General features: G+C 37.9%; 1 protein-coding gene across 8 annotated transcripts in view; it reads right to left on the bottom strand.

Moving 5' to 3' along the window:
- The window catches only part of ppfia2 (PTPRF interacting protein alpha 2), a 123,772-nt gene extending 110,968 nt beyond the window's left edge, over window positions 1-12,804 (bottom strand). For 7 of the 8 annotated variants that reach the window (XM_023350345.1, XM_023350349.1, XM_023350350.1 and 4 more), the window contains exons 1-3: window positions 12,494-12,804; window positions 6,905-6,987; window positions 3,163-3,418 (exon numbers count right to left, since the gene is read on the bottom strand). In XM_023350345.1, coding sequence (XP_023206113.1) covers window positions 3,163-3,411 — 249 coding nt within the window. In that variant the 5' untranslated portion in view covers window positions 3,412-3,418; window positions 6,905-6,987; window positions 12,494-12,804. The remainder of the gene's footprint in view (window positions 1-3,162; window positions 3,419-6,904; window positions 6,988-12,493) is intronic. The other variant, XM_023350346.1, reaches the window with a different exon arrangement.
- Window positions 12,805-15,902: the final 3,098 nt, after the last annotated feature.

The raw sequence follows: 15,902 nt of genomic DNA, 5'->3' as shown, positions 1-15,902 counted from the left end.
GAATGCAATAAAGGCAACTAGGGTGTCAGATTTTATGAAATATTGTTGAAAAAAGAAAATCCAGAGAGAAAGACATTGTGGATTTGTGTCATTAGGACATGCTTCCTTATCCGAGTAGGGTACAGAATGGCAGCCATATATTTTTTTAGCTATTAAACAATGCTTACATAAGGCAATGCGACTAAATATCATTACAAAGCAGCATTTGATTGGCCTTATAACTGATTCCTTCTATCACAAGATTCATAACACACCAATAAACTTGTTCTTTTTTTTTTAAACAAGCACTACAATTTTGAGCAGAAATATGGCTCAACAGCCAAGAAGAGTAATTGTGAAAATGGGAGGTTACGGGTTCAAATTTGTTTCAGCTGGTGCTGCAATGTAATATCTCACATAGTTTTGCAATGTGTCTGTGTTGCTTTCAGATGCATTTGCAACTGCGGCTTTCTCAACATACCCAAAGTGTGCATTTAATTAAAGGGTTGATTATGCATGGAGATTGAATTTTAAGTAGACATTCACAACAGCTCTTCTGCAATAATTGCAGTGACTTGTAAAGCTAATGGTGCCTTCTGCCATTCCTCAGCTTGGTAAAAACAAAAACAGAAACTATAAAAGCATGAAGATGAGGAGGGGAATGGATGGGTACTGCTGGATTGTTATGCATGAAATTGAGGATGGGAGGGGAGTGTCCCTGGAAGTGTCTAGTGGGGATGGCAAATGTTACTCCCATCAGTCGAAAGTGTCACAGTGAGCTGGAGAGCCGTGACCTCTGTTGGAAAATGAAAAGAAAGAGACATAGGGCATAACAGAAAAGTCAAAGACGGCAGAAACAGAGAGATGAAGGCGAGGTGGGGAGACTGACAGGAAAAAAGGACGTTTATGGTACATCTAATCATGCTAGAGCACTAGACTTTAGAAACAAGGGAGTGATATCAGTAAAAGCACCTTTGCAGGCTGTCTACTGCCTAAATGAGACTGGTTCTGTCCCCTCCAAAAAATCTGCTTCTTCTCGTTCATCACCTCCCCTGCTACCAAATAAAAGAGAAGGACCGGAAAGCAATCTACTGGGCTCTAATTCAACAACAAGTCTACTAAAAATGTGCAATATACATCCATTTTAGTGATTTCCACACATAGCAAAAATCATTAGAGTTTAATTCTAAATCAAGATATTCACATAACACCCATGCAGTAGTGTTGGCTGCTTCCATCACATTTAAATAAAAAAAAAGCAGAAAACTCTGTTGAAACATGTCCCTGGCATAAAGCCTCTGTATGATTACCAAGGTATAAAAAAATGGAAGCACAAACCATTTAACTAAGATGGAGATTATACAGGCCAATAAGAAAACAGCAGATTAATTAACAGAATGGTTTGTGCCAGGACATTTCTAGCAGGATCTCACTGACAGCTAATTTAAGCCAGACACCAGGAGAGGCGCTTGAGCAGTATGTCAGCTCTGTCATTACACTATGACGAACAATACATCACAACAGTGATTTACTGCCAGAGGAGATCAGAGAAATTGTCTGATAATGGAAATGTTATTTCACTTTGACAGGATGGAGGACCTTGGCTGGGGTGTTAAGCTGTAGTAAATTCTTCGATGCTGCAGATCTGAATAAGCTATTTCAAAATAAAAACAGTGTCTCTGGGTTAATTTAACACAGGTAGATATACTTTTCATGCTAAACAGATTAACTGTTTGAGGTCATGGATCTTTAAAACCATGTGGATTAAATGTGATGCATCAAAAGTGAACAGAGTCTATTCTCTGTCTACAAGAAAACTCCCAAGTGTCCAGGAATCAGAGTGAAAAGACTTACTGGATCTCTTTTTAAAAGTGCTAATCTCCACTTCCCAAAGGAAATATTATGTAAGATCTTTCTCTTTCCTCACATTGTGCAAAAATGAACTTAGTGCACACACATTTTCATCTTATCGCTATGCTATACACAGATTTGATTCACAGCCTGAGCAACCAACCAAGACAGTGATAGGTCTGTAACTGTCTAGTTATATAAGGGTTAGCAAACTTCACAACTTCAGAGATTGACTACACTACTAGCTTAAACGCACTGGGATCACCCAATATAGAAACATCAAGTGTTGATGTTTCTTCTGTTAATGCAATGTTTTTGCTCTATATACAAGTAAGGCATATTTAATTTCTAAATAAACCCACATTTTAGTCATACATAGCAATAAATCTTACCCAATACATGAGAATAAATTAAAATACGAGTACTAAACTAAGTACATGACAATTCTTACTAAAGGTTTTTTCTGGATCTCTTTTTAAAAGTGCTAATCTCCACTTCCCAAAGGAAATATTATGTAAGAAGTCAAGATGCCTAAAGTTTTGACTTTAGGCATCTTGCAGATGAAGAAACGTGCTGACTAACCAAAGTCACAGAACTGATTCAGATTTCAGTTTTCCAAAACAAAAAAAAGCATTGCTGCCCGACCTGCATAGCATTTAGAAGTGAACAGTAAAGAGATGCAATGAGGGGTGAAAATCTTAAGAGTATAAACATATCTTTGGCTGACAATGTGGAAAGATGGAATTAAGGATGATTCTCACGAAGTAGAAGCCATGGCCGCTGCATTGGTCAATTTACCAAATCAAGATTGTTTTCAAATGTTATTTAAGGCATAAAAAGGACAACGAGAATTTAAAAAATGACAGTATGCCCTTCATATGCAGTGATATAATCCTAATATTATTGCAACATTTAAACAGCAAATAACCTAGCCCCTGCTTAGAATGAATCTTGCTTCTCAGAGAATAAAAAATAATATAATATAAGGGACTATACTGCTGCAGTCACAGCAGCATTCAAACATAATATTATACATAACATGCTCATATATTTTGGAATGTCAACTATTTCATTTTAATAAACTAACTGAATTGGCTTGAAAAAGAGGGTCACCATTAGCTCAGAAGCATGTAGAAGTCAAAGGGAATGCTCTAGTCCAATAACGCAAAAAATAAAACTCATCAATAAAAATGTTCTTAAACAACATTTTAAAATACCTATATAAGATTAAGAATTTGGTAATAAAAATAAATAAATGACTCATTCATGCATGCACAGCATTCAGTAACAAATTTAAAATCTTCAATCTTCTGTTCCATCGTTGTGACCTACCTGTGGCAGGGCAGAGCTGAGCTGGCGCTGCAGGGAGTCTCGGTCATAGATCACGTCCTGCAGATGCTGCTGAGCCAGTCCCAGGCTCTCCTGGGTCTCCCTCAGCGTATCCAGGAGTCGGTCCCTTTCGTCCAGCATGTTGACCATCAGCTGCTCGAAGTGGGAGTCTGGATCTGAGGCGCTGCTCTGTGAGCCGCGCTGGCTCAGCGCCGTGTCCTCGCTGATGGTGGGCATCACTTCGCACATCATCTTGGCTCTGGTCAGGAGAATAAAGAGTTGAGTTTAACCAAAGATTAAAGCACCTTCCATAGGAAATGTAACTTCAATTTGTTTTTTTTCCCATTAATTATGCCAAAAATGTGTTGTTGTTTTTTTACAAAAGGTAAAAACTCTACTACTGTTTGAGATTTTCTGGTTCTTTTTTCACATGGTTAACATCATGAGTGCCCAACCCCAACAAAGAGCTCACATGACAGGAGACAAGTATGCACATTCAGTTCCGAGTAAAGCAAACATATGTGTGTGAGTTTGTGAGAATATCCACATGCTGTTGTTTAAACTGCTGTGCGTAATTGCTTGGGCCCGACACAGTTGGAGCTTGGCTCAGCATTACATCGGTATCTCAAAGCTCACAGAGACGTCTTGGGATGCTGGGCATTCTGCCCTAGATTTCACGCTTGTGCTGTTTATTGGGGCAGCTCAGATCATGTTACATAATACACTACATCTACGCTATAGCGGATATGGGAGTCCATATTCCGAGCTCCCTGCAGGGTCTTCCCATGCGCAGGGAGCCATTTTCACCGGCGGGTTGGTGAGTGAGACAAAACTATGTTTGCATCAGTGAACGTCATAATCATAAGATGAAGCAATGAGCCACAAAATGACACACATTATGAATAATTCAACAGTTTAAGAAAAAACATGGAGAGAGAACAAGTGGATGTTCTGCTTAATAAAGTGGAGCTAGTTTAGCTGGCTTACAACTGTAAAAGATTGGTTCATGTAAAACAAAATGAATATATGTTCTAAACAGTAAATAAATTAATATTTGATCGTATTTACTTATATGAAGGAAATCCTCATATCGATATGTTTTTATGTTATGAACTTGCTAATACACTAAAATGAGAAAGGATTTAAGGAGGAAAATATTTTAGTTTTACATCCACTTTGCCCAGCTGAGTGGTGTTACACTAACGAGCCACTCACCAGCAGGTTAAAGGCACAGTGTCAAATTTTTCTGATACACAACTGTTAGCAGTGGTAGAAAAGATGTGACTTTAACAGAGGTAGTTATTTATCAACAGACATAAAACATTCCAAAGTGGAATATTGACCAGAGTTCACAGATTCGAAACTCCACACAACACTGGAAAACATGACAAAGCAAAAAACGCGTTGAATGTCATAATGATTATATTTTTCTAGCCCTTGAGGATTTAAGTCCTTTATTTCTAAAATTGAGGTATGAAGACTTGGATGGCAGTTTGTGTAAGGAGGTGGGACAGCTTTACTCAAAATAATAAATAGTAAGCTTGTACATTTCCTAAAATATGTTTCCACCAGAGCAATAATGCTTTAATTTCTTCTTAAAATGTGTAGTTCTCCTTTACGGACATTTCAAATGTCTCATTTTTTTTCTTTGGACGAGTTGGACGAGTCGGACGTTCAGCACGCAGGCAACCATGTTCCTCAATGTCCAAATGAGCTGGATGAATTTAGCCTTACTTATTCCCTGTGATTTGACCTAAGCCAGGTGTATTTAGTGAAATTTCAATATCCAATTGAAGCGTCCTCGTTCCCTGTGGACGTGTTACAATGCCGGCTCTGTGCCTCAGCGTGTTCTGGCATTAAGATGGGCTCTGCCATATCTTCTCAAGGCGACGGGCCAGGCTCCCGATGGCTCCCCATTCAGACACCATCCGCTACTGTTTAGCCCAGAGAGACTGTGTCTGCATGCTGTAGCTGGACCGGCTGCTCATGCAAGCCTTTCGCTTGGGGAGGAGACTTGTTGGCAGGGAGTCTAGGACATTGGTTCTTGAATTTTAAGTAGAACAAAGTGATTTATTCGTGTACATGACTCAGTGCTTGAAACGGTGTAAAACATTACTTCTTTTTAATCTGACATGCTTTAGTAAATTTCAAATGGAGGCATTTAAGGCACCAGCATGCGTAATAACACCCGGCATATAATAATAGTGGTATATTTGTGTACTTAAATCAGAGTGTTGTGCAGATGCTTATGTACAACTTAGCTCACACGGTTCCTTTATTCACATTCGTGCCCCTTTTGGTTTGATCTCAGTCACTCCAAACCTTTCAGTGCAGTGAATCCTGATGATTTTTTTTTTCAAAGCCTCAAAACCTATAAATTTTTTAGTTTATTTACTTAAATCAAAGATTCAGGAACAACCTCTACAAAAAATGCCATTTTGTAAGAGCATTTGACTCATTTACTGAATGGTTATACTAAAACACTGAATATTAAGGACATGCTGGTGAATTCAATAAACCAGAATATCAATAAAAACAATTATTTCACAAATTCAACTCAATAGAGAAGCTTATATTAACTATACACAAAAATAAATACTTATTTTCTAAGAAATTGTTTCTAATGAAACATGGGTCCCCAGGGGTCGTTTGGTTCTGTACTTTTCCTTCCACTTAACTCTACAGTGAAGTTCTTTAAGACAGCCCTGGGTGAACAGTCCCCTAATTTAGTGAAGACCTTTTCTAGCTTATAGACCTTCCAGAATTAGACTCTGGATAATTATTAAATCAGCCATCTTCCCCTTGTTTGTGTAGGTCAAAAGGTCATAACAGTACATTTACATTTATGTCTTTTTATTGGGTACTGTGTAAGATCTTATTTTTCAAGAAACTGACTTTTGTGCCATAGGATTAGCAGAAATATATCTATCTGAATGTAATTAATGTACCTAGTGGGGTTTTACTTTTTGTATTGAATTATTGAAATACATTAACATTTGAATGATATTCTAACTTAGACACACCTACAGACACATGACAAGCAATAAACATGTGTGACTTTGTCATGTTCAATGGCTCATAAGAGCTGAAGGTGGAAAAAGAACTGCAAACGCATAAACATGCAAAATTATTGGGATTTTCACTGCATGCCATATGCCAATCAGTGAATTATTCAAAGGCGTAGGAGAGTTCCCCTCCCCAATCAGAGCGGCAGACCCAGAGAAACTTTCTAGCCTTGCAGCCTTATAAAACTCAGAAATCTGACACCAGAAGAAAGTTTGGGGATTAAATGAAAACTACTAAGCACACTTTGACTCAGCACCTACAAATTTCAATGCCATACACGTGAAGTGGTGCCATGGTTTTCTACATTAATTGCAGGTATAAATATAGAGTACAGCATGCATATGTCGTCAACTCACTTCTTTCTAATACCCCTAAATAAAATCCCATGCAAGCACTGAAAATGTGACTTTGATCCAAATCTAATGTAACTTTAAACTGTTTTTTTATTCACTATGATGGTATTTAGCATTATGTGTAATATTTGATTGGAAATTGAACACAAAGTCTCTGATATGTGCATCTTCATTTTACACCAGGGCTGCATAGAATATTCTGAATATATTGTCATTGAAATATCAGTATGCACAATATTATTAGCACAACAGCTGTTTGGAAGCTTAATATTTTTTAGCTATTACATTCATGTCATAAACACATTTTGAGTGTTAAGATACTCAGCTTGTTGGATGGATTCTCTCAGCGGTAGTTTCCCACACCTGGCACAGTTTTCAGCTTGTTGCATGCTAAAGGTCACAGACAGAGCTGGAAGTACAGAAGAATTTCAATCTATATCATCTTTGCATTTCACAATGATATCTAGTCATATGTTTTTCCAATATGCTGCAGCCCTACTTCAGGCTTTGCTAAGTTGTGCTTTGCTGCAGAAAAAACAAAAAGGGCTTATGTGCTGTTGAGACGTTTTCATTTAGAAACTTAAAGGTGCCTGGTTAAAACATGGATTCAGGAGAGTAGGCTGAGAAACTAAGAAGAAGATTAACAGAAGCATGCTGAGAATGATAGCTAAATTGTTCTCTTTCCTTGCTCAGACATTACATTATGAACAAAAGTAGCACACAATGCATGGTTTCGCATATTCATGTCCTAAAATTCTTGTACAGCAAATGTTTTATAGCTTCTTTTTCAACTGATGCTCTTTCTTGCAGATGTGATAGTAAAAGTGGACTTTACTTGTGAAAAGTGCTGATTGATAACCTGAAATGTTGCTCTTTCAAACAACTCAGAGTAGAACTGCAGTTACAAGATAGTCATGCCTTTCAGAGATGTTCTGAAAAACCAAGCTGAGATACTTCGTTTCCTAAAATAAAACTCAAGCAGCCAGTGAAAAACAGATGTAAATTTAGCCAATAATAGCAGGAGCAAATCAGCGTGATGTGGTTAATTTCCCAAAACGACTTCAGTTCATCTCATTTATGTGACAATTGTGTGAGCAGATAAGTGGTGCACAAAAAACAGCTGTATATTCTTGAGCTTTCTATAACCAAGTGAGGCAAATTCAGCACAATTCACCACCTGGAGAACATCAAAAGATGTGCTAGCATGCGAGGGTGTGCAGAACAGAATGTAGGACTCTGTGGCTTTGGAGATAAGCTGCACTGCTGCATGCTTGTTGAGCTGACTTTGGAAAGACTAATATAAATCAAGTGTGTTTAAGGGGTTCTTATTACAAAGAGTGGCATAATTAATGGCTTAGATTGATTAAGTAAGGGGATGGTCATTTAAAATTTTAATAGAATTACAGAAAATATAACCAAATGCCAATTATAGGACAAATTGTTATAAATTTGAAGTCTATCTTTAGAAAACATTTGCGAAAATCTTATGATGCAATCATTAATGTTAATATCCCCGCAACAGGATGAGAAATTGTTGGATATTAATCCGCTCAACTTGCATCAGTACAAGCTGATTACAAGCTCTGCATCAAGGGGAGAGACTACGGGGAAATTCCACTTTTAAATAATGCCCAATTTCTTGGCAAACAGTCAAGCAAAAAGTGCATCCATTGATTTCATTTGTGAGCTCAAAGGGTAATGGGAAAATTGCTGCTTGTCTTTCCTTCCCAGCCTGGCATACATGTCAGGCTGACAGGTGGGAGAAGACTTGTGCAGATTTTTTGTGAATGAAACTGGCCAGATTGGACGGTACAACTCATGGTGCTGTGAAATCTCATTCATATGGCATCCTGCGCCACGGAAGCCTCTGACAACAAGGCCGACATGTCTGCCAAGACAAAAAAAACAACAACAAAAAAAAACACTATTCAGGTGTATTTTGTTTTAGAACTCCCACTGGAACACACTACAGTGATTCAGCAAAGAAAAAGCTCATGTCTGCATCACAATACTGTCAAATGAACGATTACAGGCTGATATTAACACTGACTTATCTGTGCTTATCTAAAGAGCAGCCACATGCCGGAGGTGTTCTAATAATATGCCATCTTCTTCTATGAAAAATAACAAACACATCTTTGTACTTTTGTCGTTTTGGTATTCCAGACCGTGGGACAAAATAGTGAACCAAAATGTGAACAGAGTGAAAAATTTTCACATCTTTTTTTTGTAGAATTTTTTTTATTCTACATTACTCTCCGAACACCATTGCTTGGTGTCTTTTGTGTTTGAAGGGTGATATTCAAATAAGCTCACATATCCCTTATGAACACTAATGGTTACATTGAATTACATTTTATTGAAATTAAGTAGTATCAGAGTGTAACAGGTTGAATACAAATGCATGTCACACTTTTTGTGAAAAATGCTCATTTAAAAAAAAATTTAAAATAAAGATTTTTTTTACCTTCCATTAGGCAGAAATTTAATTTGGTCTTAAAGGTTAACATCTAAATAATACCCAATTGTGTATGTAATGTGCAAAAATTCACATTATAAACTATATTTTTTGTATAATGCTGTCTTAGAGTCAGATAGTCCATATGGTTTCAACTTAATCTCCCTCTGCAAAAACATAACACAGAGAAATAATACCTCTCCGATATTTTTAACATGAGGTCAGTTTGAGGCCAGAAAGCCATTTTTCCCAAAAACTAAAAAGGAACCTCAAAGGACAATGAATGATTTATGAATTTTCTCAAGTAAAAACGCAACCTCAAGTAAGATTCTCTTAGTATTTATTTTTTGTTTTTTGGGGGGGTTTGCACCTGGAATACATGTTTTTGGTTATTGTGGTTCAAGAAACATCAGAAGGTCATCTGAAGATATGAAAAAAAAAAGAAAGATTTCTCTACCACTTGTGTATACGTATAGATAAATGTACTGGAAAGGAAAGATATAAATAAACAAAATAGGGCATCCATTTTTCAGATAGCTCCTGGGAATATTTTTTTTTAGATTCCCTATATAGAATCATGACATTCTGTTCCTGAATGGATTGATTGTTGCTCTTAGGTGGAGGACTTGCTAGGTTTGCCACCCTAAAGTGACAACAGGACAGTGAGAGGTTTATTTTGAATGTTTGCTATTTAAGAGGGGATCTAAGAAGATTTGCTGGTTCTCCACATTATATTTGGAGGGGTAGTTTGAGCCTTAAAGTACCCCAGGGGGAACTGCTTCAACATGTCCCACTAGGAAAAAACTGCTGTGAATATCCGCTACATTTTGAATTATTCACTATTTTACGCTACATTTCACTGGCATTAGATTAAAAATAAAGTTACTGTACTTAAAAAAAAAATACATGTCTGATGATGAACTTTGCTTTCATCCTATATGTTTTATGTATGTTTCATAATGGAAGCAGAAGAGAGAATGGTTATTTTTTACAAACTAGTAAGAAATGTAATGTAATCATATTTTGATGCTCGGCACGTTTCATTTAAAACTGACAGGGTCAGCAAAAAAAAAAAAAAAGCACAGAAGATGTAGAAGCACCAGAAGGAAAAGCACACCACAAAGGCAAAAAATACTGAAAAAGTGTAAAGATGAATAACATTTTTACACATATATTTGTATTTACTAAAGAAATACAAACTTTCATATGTCCTGGCCATCTGTTTCATCATGATTCTCTGCAATCTGAAAACAGATGACATTCAGCTCGTCATAGGAGCATGTTTCCATGTTAGTGTGAAATTCCCCATTACATTCACTGTTAAAAACTGAATGAAGCAGCCCAGAAAGGTGCAGAAATATTTACGTCCAAAGGTAACTGGACTGGTAAAGATGTGTGTGCTTCCCCTCACTGACATGTTGCTTCCCACTTCTGGTCAGCTGGCTGAAAAAAAACGTTCCTATTTTATTTCATTTACTAACAGAAACATATAGGAGGGGGAAAAAACCCTTCAGGTTCCTGGTAATTAAAACTTTAAAACAAGAGTTAAACAACAAGTTTAACTGGACCCACTACTGTTTTTTAAAACATAAAAGCAACAATTCTTCATTTTGCTGTTCACTGAATTGAAAATCTAGGAATCCACAACAACTTATCAGTTCTCAAAAGCCAAAAGGAAATATTTCTTTTTATCTTTACTACATTCAGCAGACTTTTAATATGTATATTTACTTAAATCTGTGTTTCATATTGTCGTCAGTGGTATTCTGAGTGGAGTTGTAAGATGTGAATGACATAGATGGGAGGAAGAGGATGGATGTGAATTTCCACCTGCTGCTAACGGAGACAGGAAAAGGGAGAGAAGTAACATTATGTGTGACCCTTTTTTTTGTTGTTCTTAATAGAAGCCAGAGATCAAAATCTGATCATTTTCCATTGATCGGTTCTGATTGGTGCAGGTCAATCGTTGGAAAATCAGTTTTTCCTCTATTTATTAAATGCATCTAAACTGAAAATTCTATTTATTTTTTTAAACTGTAAACACGTAAACCAACAGCCTATCCTTAATGCACTTTTTTTATTTATTTAAATTTAGATAAAGGTTACAGACACACTTTTAAGAATTAATACGAAAAGTGTCTTTTTTCTCTATCAGAGAACATTTTCTTGTATGTTATGCTGAACAAATCTAACAAGAAAAAAATAAATCATCAGGTCTGATCTGAAAGGAAAACGGTTATCAGCCTGGAAAAGCTGAATTGTTGCAGCTTTACTTCTGAGTGCACCTTGAAATCTACCTGCAGGGGAGCATCTGTGGGACTGATGAGGGCTGCATGTTCACTGATTGTGTGCTCATCTGTAAGTAAGTCTACATGCACATGAAAGGATGAAGAGACCATGTGTAGCCTTTAATGCTGGCCACAATCTCAACCCTACAGCAAGGTCATGCAAAGCATCAATCGATGGAGACTGAATAAGGTGAACATAAACGGCCAGTAAGGCCAACCTTGAACTTATTCCAACAAAACTGAATCATCAAGAGCATTTCCAACCAGCTTTGCTCTGAAAGTCTGAGCAGTAGTCACTAAACGTATAGAAGTCGTAAAAGCACGAGCCACAGGTAGCCACTTCTCTACTTCAAGGCAATAAACATTTTCTGCGCTCCAGACAAATTAGGCAGTTTAGATTGTAAGGGGAGTGCAATCTTGACTTCACATAAAGCCTCTTTGAGCCATTTACACGGAACGTCCACGCTGCTACAAATCCCATGTACTCCGTGAGTGGTGCGCTTGCAAAAATAATAATAGCAAAGAGCAGATTTCCCATTAACCTTCTAACAAGATGCCAACACCTGCAGGTGTGTGTTCTTCCATTTCTGCATTTGTTTAGTCAAACGTGGCCACCGAGAAACAGGTGGCTGAATTCAGTCTCCACTCCACCGCTCTCTCTGGCTTTGAATCACCATAATAGCCGGTAATAATGTGGTTTAAAGGAGGGGCAGCTGTGCCTCACATGACACCTCCTCATCATGCTGTCATTAGCCGCGCAAATACACACACACACAGATAGGCCTGACTGCGGCGCTGATCACATCTTTACACCGCTGCAACAGCTCCGCCTCGCTCTCTGAAATGATAATTGGGGAGAATCCTTGGCCATTGTCTCAAGCACATTACATCATGCCAGCCTCTCAGTCTGCATCCCGCCCACCTTTAACTCTCTCCGCTGTCTCTCTGCTGTGTGACAGCCGCCGGTTCTGTTTCCCCCCTGCAGTGTCTTGCAATGCCATTAACCGCAGATATGAAAAATGATTGCTTCTAGAGCATCCCACACCTCCAGCGGAGCCAGGCTCCAGAGTTCGCGAAGCAAAGAGGGCACCAGAAAATCACCTTGAGCTTGCAAGAACAGGGGCAATGTAGGTCAGCACAACACCGGCTGCAACAGTGTGCATACTCACATTTTATCCCTTTACTATCAGCGGAGGCTCAGGCGGCGGATCAGTCACAACTGCAGTCCCTACGAGCTACAGCGTGAAGCGGACAATCCTAGGAGGCTTCCTCAGAGGGAGCAGGCAGCGGCGGCAGCGGCGCCGCGGATCCGGTGGTAGAAGAGGAGGTGCGGCTGGTCCCCGCCGCTGCTGGCATTGTCCATACAGAGAAACACCAAAGGAGAAGCAATAATCATCTAAAATTAGCCGCGTCGAGCGATGACATCTGATTTCCGGGGTCAAACGCGCGCGCACACACGCATGCACGCCGGCGAGGAAATTATGGCACGTTGCGAATTCTGCTGCGATAAGCGGAGCTGGAAAAGACCATTATGGGAGCTGACGGAGGGGGAGCAAGAGGATCTTAAAGTTGCAGCTGAGCTATTCTTCCTTCATTCCAAACAGACCAAAAGTAATAATAATAATAATAATAATAATAATAATAACAATTTCCTATATAGCAATGTTTCAAATGGCACATATGATATCCAGTGCTCGACTATAAATTTAAGATTTTATTTTACTTTTTAAAGGTAATTTTTTACAGGACACCCATGAATGAATGCAAATTTAGGAGAAGGCTTAGTTTTTCCCCCCAAAACACCTGAGGTTTTATTTACCTTCTTCTGCTGCGTGATGGTCTCCAAGTTTCCAAATACTTCATATGAATTCAGTCACATTCACGAGTGATTTTCATTTATTTACTTTTGCTCATTTACAGCATATCTGTTATTAATTAACTGATCTTTGTAGTATTTTTTTATACTCCTAAAATCTGACTCAATTCTTTTTCTTAGATATAAACATAATATATAGCTGCTTCTGAAAGTGTATTTACAAAAAAGATGATATTTTCTTATGCAATTCTTTTTTTAAAAGAACGTGTTTTGATTTATTTTCTGCTATTCTAACTATTACGGCTGTGAGTCTTTGACCTGAATTATGATTTAATCTAAACCAGATTCCTGTAGTTTTGATGAAATGTTTAGCAGTGTTGTCTCGATATTCACCCTTTATTTATGTTTTACAGTCGGAATGGTGTGTTTTCAACAGTCTGTGACAATAATGGTCACATTTGACTGCAGTACCTTCAAATAACATATTTGTTCTTGTTCATTTAATCTGTTATGCCATTTAGCTGCAGGTTGTGTGCTTTCTTTTCTTGTAAATGCTTCCTTCTGTTCTTTGCATTAAAAGCGAAGAGTTGTTGTGATAATTTGATTCAAATAACCTCCTCTAGAATACAATATGCACTGTGAGCAGAAAGGTGAAGCAAGATAAGCAAGAGCAGCGCTCACACATTCAAAACAGACAAACACCACTAAAAGAAACAATATCTATCTCTTCATTTCTAACCATCTGTTTATTGTGTGTATACTGCCAAAGCAAATGATTTGCACTGCAAAGTCTAAAGATAAAAACCTAGACAGCAAATCTGAGTCACTCTTCTGGTGCTGGCCTGCGGGCAATAAAACGCTGAAGTGTCACCAACTGATGAGTCTATACTCAGTCTTGGCATTAAGAGCCGATTTCTTCCCCCAAGGGTTTCTGATGACTAAAAATATGACTCACTTTGTATGCAAAATAAAAACAAACCTTTTAAGAATCAACTTCATGAAATACTGTGAACAAACATAATTGAGAGAATACATTAAAAAAATAAATGTAAATGTGTTATTTTAATTTAGATTTTTATTCTCTAAAAATAGAAATAGTGAATCTGCATAATCTTGACCCTTGGGAGCACGCTGCCTTGTGACCGTTTCAGAGCTGAAAAAAAAATCCACTTTTCAGCTCATCAATTATTAAAGATCTTCAAGTGGTTTTGAATGTCACGGAGATCCGCATTGTGCTGATCCGCATAGTAGAGATTTATGGAGAACAGAGCATAAACGCTACATTTACTCATACAGTACAGCAACTGATAACACACCAGTGTGGGTGATCTTTCTATCTGACTTCTCTTTAATACTCAGCTTCAGATTCTTCTAATGAATGATGTGCTTTGATATGTCTTTCTTCTCGGCTGTCAGCTGAACTTTCCAATGAAGACGGAGCGAGCAAAAGGCCAAACAGTACACACTCCCACACATCAGAATAAATAGAATGTCATTATGACTGCATCTTTGATTTAAGTCTCTTGTGTCAAGATTCTTAGAATAGTATTGATGTGGAGATATTTCTTCTTCTCAAATATTTACACAAAGCCCGGTTTTTCTCCGTATAATTTCCTGGTATGAATGGCGAGGTGAGAATCTGATGTCGAGTTCAACGCAGATACAATAATGCCTCGCAAGTGCACTCATATCCCTTGGACATTTTCACTGTTTATCACATTACAACCAAAAAATTCAGTGTTAGTGTTATTACATGTTTTATGTGTATGAGACAGAACATAAAGTAGCCCAAAAAATATGAATTGCAAGGGAAATTGCAGAAGGCTTTCTGGTCAGATGAGACAAAAACTGAGTTCACCTTCTGTCAGAACTTGCAGTGGAATGTTTTACATCAAAGACACAAATCCATTTGAGAATCTGTGGCAAGAGATGGAAATGTTTGAGCAGCAATTTGAGCTTGAGGTATTTTTCAAAGAAGTTAAGGCCAAAAGTCTGCCCTCAGATGTGCCATATAGGAATTGTAGCACTGTAAACTGCAGCAAACAGTGGAAACGCACACCACACTTTACACATGTACTGTCGATGCAAAAATGAGAAACAGGGCACATATGTCAGCACTTTTGATAAATATACTGTTAAAATATACTGGTAAACGAGGAAACACACCAGAAAAACAAGAAGGAAGCTCCCTATTCCTGTCTTGTTGAGAATCTCTACAAATCAATGCTTCGTCCCAGTGATTGAATTCTCTCAGATTTATTTTATCACCGCCTCTTCTATCTTTAGCTTGAACAGTTTGCATCCTAACTTTATGACTTCTTCAAGTGTCAGCAGCAGCAGCAGGATCAATCAGAGGCTCTAAATAATTGCCGACTGTCCGGGGCTTGATGTCACTGTCCGTGGTGCTGAATCTGTTGTGTATTATTGCTCTGCGGTCTTTTGGAAAAGATTCGCTGTATTTTGAGATAAAATGAATTTCAATTGGTTCCTCTCAAATTTCTCTGCAAATGAAACTAAATTAACATCCATGAGCCACTGACTTTATCTTCTGCCTCATTTTTCTATCTCTGGGCTGTGTTTTATCTGACAAATAAGTAAAACCACTACAGTACAATGTGTTAAAATGCTCCATGTTTCAAGCTAACAGAAATTATGAGCCAGGAAAGAAACACTGTATTTGTAAAAACATGCACTGTACTTGATCCTCATTGCAAAGGAGCATCCTTCATTTGTGTCACAGTTTAATGCAGAGCAATTTGTTT

Source organism: Xiphophorus maculatus, chromosome 17 (genome assembly GCF_002775205.1).
Source record: "Xiphophorus maculatus strain JP 163 A chromosome 17, X_maculatus-5.0-male, whole genome shotgun sequence".
NCBI classification, from domain to species: Eukaryota; Metazoa; Chordata; class Actinopteri; order Cyprinodontiformes; family Poeciliidae; genus Xiphophorus; species Xiphophorus maculatus.
Note: the sequence above shows the minus strand (reverse complement) of the source record. Positions and strands in the feature narration are given on the sequence as shown.